The sequence below is a fragment of the Eptatretus burgeri genome, chromosome 6 (genome assembly GCF_056783735.1).
Source record: "Eptatretus burgeri isolate ZD-2024b chromosome 6, Ebu_testis_v1, whole genome shotgun sequence".
NCBI classification, from domain to species: domain Eukaryota; kingdom Metazoa; phylum Chordata; class Myxini; order Myxiniformes; family Myxinidae; genus Eptatretus; species Eptatretus burgeri.
In genome coordinates, this window is record NC_140966.1 from 45,924,484 (window position 1) to 45,936,941 (window position 12,458).

General features: G+C 44.6%; 1 protein-coding gene across 8 annotated transcripts in view; it reads right to left on the reverse strand.

The window, feature by feature from the left end:
• KANSL3 (KAT8 regulatory NSL complex subunit 3) overlaps positions 1-12,458 on the reverse strand; it is a 104,149-nt gene that overhangs the window by 79,968 nt on the left and 11,723 nt on the right. For 6 of the 8 annotated variants that reach the window (XR_015059141.1, XR_015059140.1, XM_085884807.1 and 3 more), the window contains exon 2: positions 2,280-2,485. The exons of 1 other annotated variant lie outside the window; for it this stretch is intronic. Coding sequence is in view for 5 of the 7 variants with exons in the window: in XM_085884807.1 (XP_085740933.1) it covers positions 2,280-2,482 (203 nt within the window). In the remaining 2 variants the exon portion in view is untranslated. The remainder of the gene's footprint in view (positions 1-2,279; positions 2,486-12,458) is intronic. One more of the 8 variants, XM_085884808.1, reaches the window with a different exon arrangement.

Here is a 12,458-nt window from a genome sequence, read left to right on the forward strand (position 1 = left end):
GGAGAGGGATGGGGCAGGGAACATGGGGTAAACAAGATGGACACTACAGAGACTTTCAGGAAGGAAAGCAGGGAAATTTGAAGGAGGTGGGTTTGGGGTGGATTAACGGGGGTAGACAAGATCGAGGATTTGGATGGGGGATGACAAGAGGTGGTGGTGAACAGCTGTTTTGAAGGCTTGGCAGGAAGAATGGGATTGAACAGAGTGAGGGAGTTTCTTCAAAAGGTGGGAAAAAAAGAGGAACGAAAGAGTGAAGGTGAGCAGTGATTCGTGATTTTGGTAGTTTTACCAGGAGGTTGTTGGCAGACCTTGAGCGCCCTGCGGAAATATGGTGGGGACAAATCGTAGACAGAGCTGGGGGGGGAGGGGTGGGGAGGCGAGACCAGAGAGGAGACGGTAGAAGACAGAAAGACCACCGACCTGCCTGTGGTAAGAGAGTGAGAGGCCCAAAGACTCAGTCTGATCGTGGGAGATGCCAATGATCCGAAATAACTTGGTTTCCACAGCGTGAAGCGGAGAAAGGTGAGAGGCAGGAGCACCAGCCCTGAGAGGAGAGCAGTACTCCATCAGGCTGTGGATGAAAGCGTTGTATGTGGTCAGGAGCTCAGGTGGGCCGTGGAAGGACTATGCACGACAGAGGATTCCCAGTCGGTGACTGGCTTTGGAGGCCAGGTTGGAAATGTGGCTTTCCCAGCAAAGATCATGGCAGATAGTGAGACCCAGAAGCTTGAAAGAAGACTTCTTCAAGAGGATTGTTGAGAAAGTAGATTGGAGGGGGGTGGTAGGAGAGAAGGGGATTCCAAACGGTCCTTTCGCAGAGACATAGTGAGAGTGTGAGATTTGTCAGATTGAAAGACATGTCACACGTGTTGGACCAGTTTGTGATTTTACCCAGATCTGCAGTGAGCGAAGAAGCTGCTGCTTGCCGGGCTGAGGGATGACAGATGGTATGGCAGAGGGTGGAGTCATCAACAAAGAGATAAAGAGGATCTTCCAGAGAGTTGCAGAGATCATTGATGAAAAGCAGAAAAAGAACAGGGCCCAGAACGCTGCCTTGAGGAACTCCAGCCTGGACGAGAAGAGGGAGTGAAAGAACTCCATTTAGGGCCACATGTTGGCTGCGACAGGAGAGGAAGTCAGTGAGCCATGAGTGGAGATGGTGTTAGATACCACAGGAAGAGAGTTGAGTGAGCAGGGCAGGGTACCAGACCGAGTCAAAAGCACGCGATATGTCGAGGGATATGGCTCTGATTTCATGTCCAGCATTAAGGACCTCCATCCATTGTTGGGAGAGCAGAAGCAGCATATCCAGGGTAGAGTGACCTGGTCTGAAACCAAATTGATAATTGGAAATCAAGCCATTGGAGAAATGGAAGGATTTAATGTCTGAAGCGATGATGGATTCCATAACCTTGCTGATGATTTGGAGAAGGTTGATTGGTCTGTAGTTGCAGTGATTTGTTTTTGCACCTGTTTTTATGCAGGGCAGTAATGTTTGCCAATTTCCAAGCAGATGGCAGATGACCTTGAACAAATGAGAGGGTGAATAGAACAGAGAGAGGGTGAGCAAGAGCAGAGTAGCAGGTTTTCGGACACGTGGGCTGAAGCAGTCTGAACCGGTTGCAGAATCTGAGTCGAGGTTTGACAGCAAGCTCTCCACTTTGTCAGAAGAAAAGGACAGAGTCCAGGGACAGTTGTGTGCGACTGGGTAAGGTAGGTACAGAAAGCGATGGGTTTCGGACAAAAGACCGATGCAAGCACTGAGTTTAGGCATTCAGCCTTTTCACGTGTGGTATCAGCAGAGCGGCCATTTGAGGTAAAGGAGGGGATGGAGGAGGAAGAACATACACCAGAAGCAGATTTGATAAGATGCCACCAGGATTTTGAGGAGGGAGAGAGGTTTGAGAGTTCAGACTTGAGATGAGAAAGATGTTGTTTTCTGGCTCTCCTGAGGGTAGATCCACATTTGTTCCGAGCTTTATGGAAGGAACTGAGATTACCTTCAGTTGGGTTTGCTTTCCATGAGGCAAAAGCAAGTTGTTTCAGGACAACTGCCTCGCCACAAGCTTCAGTAAACCATGGGCAGGAGGAAGGGGAGGACAACTGAAGATGAGAGGGGATAAATCTCTGCATGAGGGAGAGCAAGTTTCTTTGAAAGAATTCCCAGAAAGAGTCTCGATTATGTATACAAAAAAAGTATAATTTTGTTGACCTCATATAAATAATGGTTTAGAAGCAGCATCGAAAATAGCAAATATCACTTCACTGTCATCACCAACATTGCAAACCCTAAATTCCTCCGAGGTTGAATGAAGAGCAGTCTTGCAGGCTTGGCATTGCTGGCATCAGGATGGGAGCTCCAAGGTTTGGCATAACTGTGATCCAAGCACACCAAATCGAGTTCACGTTCATGTGTGGACAATTGAGATAGCAAGGAAACACCAACACGACGAGCGTCTCTCTCTCCTGCTGGCGGAGACATTTCCTGCAGACGGACGGACGAACACACAAAACACACACACACAATTACTTTCTCAATTTTTCAATTAACAAAACCTGTGGACCTTGGACGCGCCAAGCAGGAATATGATACAACAGGGAAAGAGGAGACAAAGGAGGGGAGGAAACATGGAAGCCTGCAAGATTATTTCATTATGTAAGGTAAATGTGGGTAGAAAAGAGCATGGTGGGATAAGGATGGCATGATATGGTGATGCAAAGCCTGCTTGATGCCCTGGAGAGAAGCTCGAGATTGAAAGGACTCTGGATGGCTGTTCCACAAACGGAAAAAAATAACAAAAGAGTTGTGGCGTGCAGTAAACATGGATCATACAAGGAGAGGGATAGGAGAGGGATAGAGAGAGAGGGATAGAGAGAGGGAGAGGGAGAGGGAGAGGGAGAGGGAGAGGGAGAGGGAGAGGGAGAGGGAGGAGAGACATTTTTTTTTTTTGACTTTTATTATAAACGTATAAAACATTTCACAAGGCAAATTATAACAAAGAAAAAAAGTGAGGCACCATTTGTCTGAGGTTCATAAAAGCATCAACACATGAGCATCAAGTGCCATTCTTTAAGTACAGGTGCTCCAGCAGAGTCAGAAAGACAATGAAAGTTCAAGGATCAATGATATTGTTACAACTCAAAAAATGTGAATTTCATTCTCCACACATTTACACAAGACACCACCATTGCACCATAAGTCTTCAAACACAGGAAGACTACCCATGTTTATATGATATGCATGTTCTAATTTTATACGAGCAGAGACCATGCCTTTGAAACAATAGTTTTTTTTTTTTTTTAAATTTTTCTTATTCACCAATCTGGCTTTTCTGGTCTTATAAATTGCAAGCTGAGCAATTCCAAGTAAAAAATTCTAAAGCAAAAACACAGATTTGTTTCCAGTGTTGAGAGCGAGCCCATAGATAAAGATTGGAAAGGAAAAAACAATTTTAAATTTAAAAAAAATCCGACTCAGGTACAGAAACAGAGGTGACAACCTCTTGCACTCAATGAACGCATGATTCAAATTTTCGATACTCATACAGAAGGGGCATGAATTAGACACAGAGGGATTACATTTTTGTAGTAAAACTTGTGTTGCCAGGGCTTGATGGACCAGTCTACAATTTAAGTCTCCCATGCGACCAACGGTTGGAAATTTGTACATCACCTTCCAATTCGGAGTGAGAAAAGCTCCTGCAGGTAAGGTCTCTTTCCAGTGGTTTCTCAACGGTGTCGTACAGCCCGGTAAACACACCTCCAGACAAATCCCATATAATGTTTTTTTTCCCCATGACGTGGAACACACCAGACTAGTCACTGTTTGAAGAGAACACGTCATGGTGTTTTTGGGCAGTGATTGAAAGTTCAGGAAAATTTTGGTGAAAATCAGCTTCTTCACTTACCCCATTCCACCCAATATTTAAATGTGGAAAAGTCTGGGTTACTATCCTCATGACCTCACCCACTACTCTCATTGAATACAATCCAATTTTTTTTATAAATCGAGCCAGCAGGCAACCATCGTTTCAAGGAAGGCTCCATAAGATCTCGCACTTTATTCCACTATTTGTAAAGTACTTTATGAAAGACCGGCTGGTAGATATTCCAGCAAATAATAAGTTTTGGAATAGTGGCTCATGCACAAAATTCCTGGCATCATAGGAGATCTCTAGCCGCTGCACTCCAAGAGCTTGCCAATCATTCAGAAGAGATTGATGAAACGCAGGGAGCCGAGCTCTATCAACCTGCTTTAGGTCTATAAGGAAGAGTTCCCAGTCATAGTCCAAACCACCTATTTGCCGAAGCAAGGTATTGGTGAGAGGACGCCACGACACTATTTCACCATATGGTAGACGTTTTATTTCCACAAGTTGAAAAGCCATTATTCGACTTGGGATGTGCAGTAAGTTTTGGACACCAGACATTCGTGGCCTGCACAATACATTTGGCTTGAGCCAGTGGTGGCCTCCACAGAAAAAAAAATCAATCAGACTTCTGAATGATTGTGATCACAGCTTGAGGAGGCTGGAGTGCGATAACCTTGTGCCATACGGTTGGAAGTATCAGGTTATTAATGATCGTTACCCACGCCTTAAGTGACAAGAACTGGAGCATTCCTTTCCACCTTGATAGTTTCTGCTTAATACTGTCGAGGAACCCATCCCAATTCCTTTGGATATAGCTCGTAGTTCACAAATGGATTCCTAAGTATTTAAACCCATCTGTTTTCCACAACACTCCTCCTGGAAGAGTTGGGAGAGGTGCACATGAGGAGTGTGATGAGGAGCGTGTATTTGGGTGTAGCCAAAGAGCTACACTCTTGTTCCAATTTACTCTTGCTGATGAGGCAAATTCAAATTTGGCAAAACAACGGGATAGCTCACTGACATCTTTTGGGTTTTTGACCACAACACACAGGTCATCTGCATAAGCAGAGATAAAAATGTTTGGACTGTTTGACAAGGATAACCCAGACAATGAGGTACGAAGGATAGCCAGTGGAGGTTCAACAGAAAGTGTGTACAACATGCCTGAGAGTGGACAACCCTGACGGATACCACGCTGAAAAGGAAAGGGATGGCACAAGCTATTATTTACTTTTAGCAGGCATGATGCATTTCTGTACAAAAAGTTTTCTGCAGGATTTGAATTTTTCCCCAAAACCTGCTCTATTAAGGACGGCAAATAAGAAAGAATGATCCACATTGTCAAAGGCTTTTTCCTGATACAGGAGTAACAACCAAAAACCATGAGGCACGGTTTGACCGATGGCAATTAAATCTCGAACAAAAAAAATACTGTCATAGATGGATCGTTCAGGTATGCAATACGTTTGTTCATTTCCAATCAGGAGAGAGATGACGTTTTTAAAACGCATTGCAAGCACTTTTGACATGATCTTATAATCAGTATTTAGCAATGAAACAGGCTGCCAGTTTGTAATCTGCTGCAAATCCCCTTTCTTTGGGAGGAGACAAAACCGCTCTCCCATGGCTTGCATTTTGACGGGGCCGATCGGCCTTGCCCCCGTGATCGACCCGGTGGTCGATTTTCAGGGGGTCTTTTTAATAGGCCCCGTAAAATTAAGCTGTGAAAAAAAAAAAAAAAATTTTATTTTTTTTAAAGAAGCTTAGATTACCTGTATGGCAAAACAAAACACCTTTGTTCAACACCATTGGTCTCCTTTTTGACGCGAGAAACGGACAATGACATGGTTGAAGCCATCTCCACAGATGATGGGAATACTGTTGTGTTGGACTTATCTTCAGGTAGCTCAAGGGATGAATCTCTTTCACAATTATCTGATGAGTCTGATGATAGTGACTTTTGGGGGTTTCTGCCTGAAGATTTACATCAATACTAAACCTACTAAAGTTAATTAGTATTTGGCAGAATGTACTGAACACATGTATCTGTTATGTTATTGGACTGGAGAGAGAGAGAGAGATACTTGCAGATAAATTAGTTTTGTTGAGACAGAAATGCATCAATAAACTCATTAAATTTGTGACTGTTCAGATTTTTTTTTTTTGGTCATTCAGCTTTGCAGCGAATAAAGTTTTAAATTTGTTACGAGAATAAATCTTTTGACATTATTACTATGTAACTGACAGTGGATCCAGGTGTGGACATTCAAGTACAACCTACATGACAAGGTAATGGCAGTGAAAAGTCAAGATTTATCCCCATGTATATGTTGAACACAGTGGGCTAGTCCAGGGGGAGAAATGGGTTGGACTTGTGTACGTAATACTTGAATGGTCCCAGTTCAATGGCATACATGTAATGTATTGTACCGGCACATCATTCATGCAAATTGTCAGAACATTTGTCATTACAGGAAATAATCCACAACAACAAAGACAACTTAGTTCTAATACTTTTTAATGAAAAGGATTGTGGGAAAGTACTGTGCTTGAGCAGAAAGTTCTGTTTCTCAGAACTTTGTGTTTGGCCCCAAGAAGGGCCGTTTAAGGTACATTTTGAAATTACATAGTTAGGATTAGGCTCAGTTTATTCAGATTCTTTGGAAGCTCAGTTTGTAGACATTGGTCAATTTGGACCACATGTTAAAACAATTTACAAAAACTAATTCACAAGATTTTAAAGCAATTTTAAAATCAGCCCCATGGGCAAAAATCAGCCCCCTCACCCCACATGACGAGGCCTATTTATCAGCCCCGTCCGATTTTGAAAATGCAAGGCCTGCTCTCCTGCAGCTCAGGGGCAATTCACCCTGATCTAAGCTTTCAAGCAGGGTCTCCATGAGAGCAGGACCCAGAATGTTCCAAAAAGCTTTGTAAAATTCAACAGGAAATCCGTCAAGTCTGGGGGCTTTTCCGTCCTCAAGCAGTTTTGATGCCGCAGTGAGCTCCTCAAACGAAAAGTCACATTCGAGTTGTTGTTGCTGTTCTTGAGAAAGGGATGGAAGAAGTTCAATCACCTCATTTATGATCGTTTTGTCCACAGTTCTTGGTGTAAACAGATTTGAGTAGAAAACCAGCATCTAATGTTTAATGTCACTCTGGCAAGTCAGAACACCGTAAAAAGAGTGTAAACTGTGAATCTGCCGAGAGATCTTGATGGCCTTCTCAAGGTTGAATAATTCCTTATTTGGAGTCTCCATTTGAATTCTGCTCATCCGAAGATGAACCATTGCTCCAGCCACACGCTCCTTGACTAGTTCAGCCAGTAGAATCTTTTTTCCACCAACTGCTGATTGTGATCACTTCAACTGGATGTTCCAGCTTCTTGCTCATATTTAAGTACAACTTCTTTGAGAGCACTTATCAACCCAGATGCATTACTGGTGGTATGTGAGCAATATTGTTAACAGAAAATCCGAATTTGGGATTTTTTACAGTCCCACCACTGTCGAGTATTCGGAAAGGAACACTTTTCTTGTTCTAACTTCTTCCATACCTGTCTGAAGGCATTTTCAAACTGTACATCTTGTAATAACTTAACATTTAAAGTCCAGTATGCACTATTTACAGCAATGAAAGAGTAACATACATTCCATTATAATCATATGGTGATCAGAAAAGCCAGATGGACTTATGCTTGTTCTCTGAACCAGATTCACCATTCCCTGGTTTACATAGAATCTGTCCAGTCGGCCCATGGTTATCTGGTTCTTTGAACAGCACACCCATGTATATTGATGGGTGTTTGGATTTTGCAGATGCCAAACATCCCGAAATTTAAATTTTTGTACAAGTTTTGCCAAAACCATTGCACTGGGTGGATGGGGCTCAGGAGTATTCCTGTCCAGTCGGTGGTTGAGTGTGTAGTTATAATCTCCCCTCATACAAATTAGACCAGTCAAGTCAACAGTGTTTAAAAAACCTGCCAACTTTGGAAGGAATAGAATCCTTTCAGCGCTGTCGCTGGGGCAATACACATTAATAATACAAATTTTTTGATTGCTGCTTATCAATTCTACAGCAATTAAAAATCCTTTACAAACCACCCGACAACAAATCTCCAAGGGTTGGATTCTAGGGTGCACAATAATTGCCACACCTTTGAGCATCCTCAAAGGCACTAGAGAAAAAAAGGCAACCTTTAAAAACCCTGTGCCACTCGTCCTCACAAGGTTGGTTGGTGTGTCTCTTGAAACATTAGAGTATCAATTTTTTCTTTCTTAAACATCTGCAACACCTCGAGGCAATGCACACAGCTGTGGCCTCCATTTATGTTGAGGGATGCTACCTTCATTTATTTATTTTTGAAAACGACAACTATTACTACTCTTGGAGTTCTTTTCCGGCCTCAGTGGCACACTTCCTCAACTGCTGGAATTGAGGTTATGAAATCCTAACTTGCTGAGGTTCATGATTTCATATTTTTTGCAGTTTTTCGAAAGGCATGGATATTCGGGAGAAAATCCTGAATTCTCACATGCCTTTTCCTGAAGGTTTCCTTTAAAAATCTAATAATTTTGTCTTCTGTTACCATGGTGTTTCCATCATCCTCTTGGGCACAACACCCACTAACTGACAGGGTAGAAGAGGCATCATTGAAGTCAGCCTCATCATCATCTGTCATTCTCTTCCTGATCCAAACTTATTTCTAAATCACAACTCTCCATAGAATTTAAACCATCGATCTTTCCATTCCCATTTCGCTGCCCACTATCACATGCAGCCTCTTTCTTACCATCCCTTGCATTTTGTTCCACAAGGGTAGGACTGCAGATTTCCTCTGAGGGACTTTCCGGCTTATCTGCCTTGTCATCACAAATGCACATCTTTGCACACACCTCAGTGACAAATTCCTTTTTATCACTGGGTCATTCCATGTCAAATCATCAAAGAATCTGCCGTCATCTCTCAGATTTTTGTAAAACTTTGGGAACCAATTGGGACCCATGAAAAACGGCAAGAACTCAAATATTTTTGCTAACAGCCTCTTAATTAGTGAGATACAGACTAACGAACTTTGGACTAATTAGCACGACGTCGCGAATTCAAATGGCCATATCTCTAAAAGTATAACACCTAGAGAGCTGGTTTTGGTGTAATTTTAAAGGTATTTTCATGCCCTATGAATTTGTCTGGGCAACATTTTGCTACCTCCAACCACAAAAAAGTTATCACAAAATATAAACTTCAATCGTGAATCCCCCAAAAAATGTATCCTTCAAATTTCCTCAAATTCATCCCATAGGTACCTTATGATGTCAAGAAGCTTCCACATAAATTTTGTGATGGGCACTCCAATAGTTTCTGAGATATGAGCAATAATGTACATGTACGTATGGCATATAGGTTCGAAAATCAACATTTGTAATGCTTGCCGTTTTTCATGGGTCCCAATTGGTTCCCAAAGTTTTACAAAAATCTGAGAGATGACGGCAGATTCTTTGGTGATTTGACATGGAATGACCCCACTGCAGAGACCAAAATTCTCAAAATCCCCACTTGTATCCTCCTGAGAGGCACGAGTGTTCTCAATGTTTACATCACACTCGTACAACTCAGGCAATTCAGCGAGTGGTGCAAATGAATTAGAGTTATAATCGGTTCCAGTCCCGAAGAGGGATTCTCTATGAGAGATGCATCCCGCAAGCTCGGTACATCTGACACAACAAGTATCTTACTTTGTGTTTTCTTTGTTTCATTGATGACTGGACACGACGTTTTTGCCCATTTTTCGAGACACCGTCACGAACCACTCCATGTCATCATCAGTACAGTCCTGTACAGTGGAGGTCGAGGGACCAACCACTTGTGGTACATTAGTAGGTAGAGAGGAGGAGCCTACTGTTTGCTGCTCACGAATATGTGGTGGGGAGGGTTCTACCATTTCACACCCCCCAGTAAGTGTGGGGGGAGGGGTCTGCTGTTTCCCACTCACAAACAGGTGGTGAATAGGATTCTCCCCTTTCACCCACCCCATGACGTGGGGAGGGGGGGGGTCTACAATCTCCTGTCCTTGATTTTCTGATGATCTCATCAAAACGGGACAGGAGTTCTTCACATGACCGTACACTCCACAATGATAACACGCCATGACATCCGTGGAGGCAAACATTCTATACACATGACCGTGAATTTGTGCATGTAAAACTACATTTAACTTTTGCTCATTTTCAGGCAATATGATAGGACATGTACAGCACCCTTTTAAAAGTCATCACGTGTTTAAATTCTCCTCTTCCTGAGTGTATCGGCACCATTGTGATTTTTGATATGATCGTACCGAACTTACTCAATTGAGCACACAAATCATCATTCCGGATGAAAGGTGGCACGTTAGACACATTCACCTTAACCGCAGGTGTGTCTAGCAGCGAAACAAGGAGAAACAGGTCGGGGTGTACGGCAAGGCCTTGTTCCACAACGGAGGTTACCATGTGCACCTCGGAAACGAACAAGACAACCTTATTATTCATTCGAGTGGCTGCACGGATGTTGTGTAAACCAACGATCTTTCCGATTGCCAGTAACACGTCCTCAATCTTTACCTTCCTCGGGGGATCGCACACAAGGCCATTTTTACTCGTAAGTGACTCGTACATGCTATGATTCAAATGAACGTTTGCCATAGCTAAAAGTAATTTCAACAAAAAGAAAGTTTAAATCAACAAAAGAAACCTACCACAGGCGACACGAGCAAAGGGAGGAAACAAATAATGTATCTATAATTCCAGCAATAATGTATCTATATAATAATGTATGTCTATGTGTCTGTGTCTGTGTCTGTGTCTGTGTCTGTGTCTGTGTCTGTGTCTGTGTCTGTGTCTGTGTCTGTGTCTGTGTCTGTGTCTGTGTCTGTGTCTGTGTCTGTGTCTGTGTGTGTATGTGTGTCCCCGCTGTTTCTCGACAACCACTGTTCCGATCTCATTGAAACTTGCCAGGTATATTGCTGGGGACCTGAGGATGTGCCTTTTCAAGGTTTGATATTGTTGCGGATTCCGCGCCCGCCGGCGTGCGGACGGCCACGTAACTCGAATCGCGGCACGTCGCCCACCGGACGGACAATCCAGTCGTGACCCTCTCGGACTAACGCCGGGAACCAGTCACGGGTGGACCTTTCGGTCTCACCGCGATCGAGCCAATCAGCCCCCGCGTGGGATAGGGTTGCTCGCCAAATTCGAACTACCTAAGTACCCACGCGGAGGGTAGACCGGGCGATCGCACCTCGCCGCAGGTCGACTTCGGACACGGGCCACTTAAGCGACCCGTTCCGTACTATCAGAATAACCGAGCGGTGTTATCGTCGACCTCGACGGTTCGATTAATTATCGGGCGTATTAAGCCCACTACCAACCCTTTACGTGAAGCAAGATGGGGATTCAAAGAAAGAAATGACGAAGCGAAGCGGGAAACAGTTCAACAAAAAAGCACATTTATTCTCGGCACACGGGAAGCACACAAATACAATTCCACCAAATGCACACAAAAAAAAGAAAACACAATTCCATTTACACAAAAAGCAAACATAAAAGTGAAAACACAGTGCAGAGCTAATACCGACTACCGAGCACACGGCAACACTTATACAATTCTACTTCACAGACGGCGCCGACAACACATACCCAAAACCAAGGAAAAGAAATACCCCCAAGAATGGGGCAGGCCTGAGGCCGAGACCGGGTCGGGCCTACCCGTCTGGTGATGAGACGCGGAGCGGCGATGGCCCGCAACCCGCGGGCCTCGTGGACGGTGTCTGGTAGGGGGTGGGAACGGGGCCCCCTTGGTCGCACTATCTCAGCGCGGGGGGAAACAGGAGGGGGGTGCTGATGCTCGGGGTATAGAGGATCTTTATTATCCCTGGTGTGCGTCTCCACCTCGGCCAGGTCGCGCTGCCGGCCTCCCTCGGGCGTGCAGCTCCTGGCACCGACGCGAGCACCCCCTCGTCCGCCCTCGCCGCCTCTCCACAGCTCGTCCCCTCCGTTCCGACTCCAACGCACACGACGAGCAGCTCCACCGCCCGCGAAGTCTTGACCCTCTGCTTCCGACTCTCCTCTTCTTGACTCTCCGACCCTTCTTGTTTGCGACTCTCCTCTGACTGACGAACACCGTCCTTTTATCCCCCCGTAACTTCGCCTTTGACCCCCTCCCTTTGACCTTTCACCTCGCTCCCCATTGGCCCGAGAAAAAGTGGGCGTGAAGGCTTTTTGATCCACAAATTTGCATATATCGATCGTTCTGGAGGCGGGGCCAAATCGCCCCTCGCTCACCGATTGGACGGCAAAAAGTGGGCGTGTGTTGTTTTTGATCCGTTTTTGAAGCACAAAATCCGTGATTTTGTACACTCTGTTCGACGCGCGTTCTGCATGAGTCCAACACCGGTACCCACAGCGGGGCAAGAACGGTGGCGATGCTACGGTTGTGAGGTGTGCGTGAAGGTCGTGGCGGTTGTGGTGAAGCGGTGGTTGTGGTCGGTGGTTGATGTTGTGGTTGTGATCATGGCGGTTGGTCCAAAATAAAGATAGTAAAAGA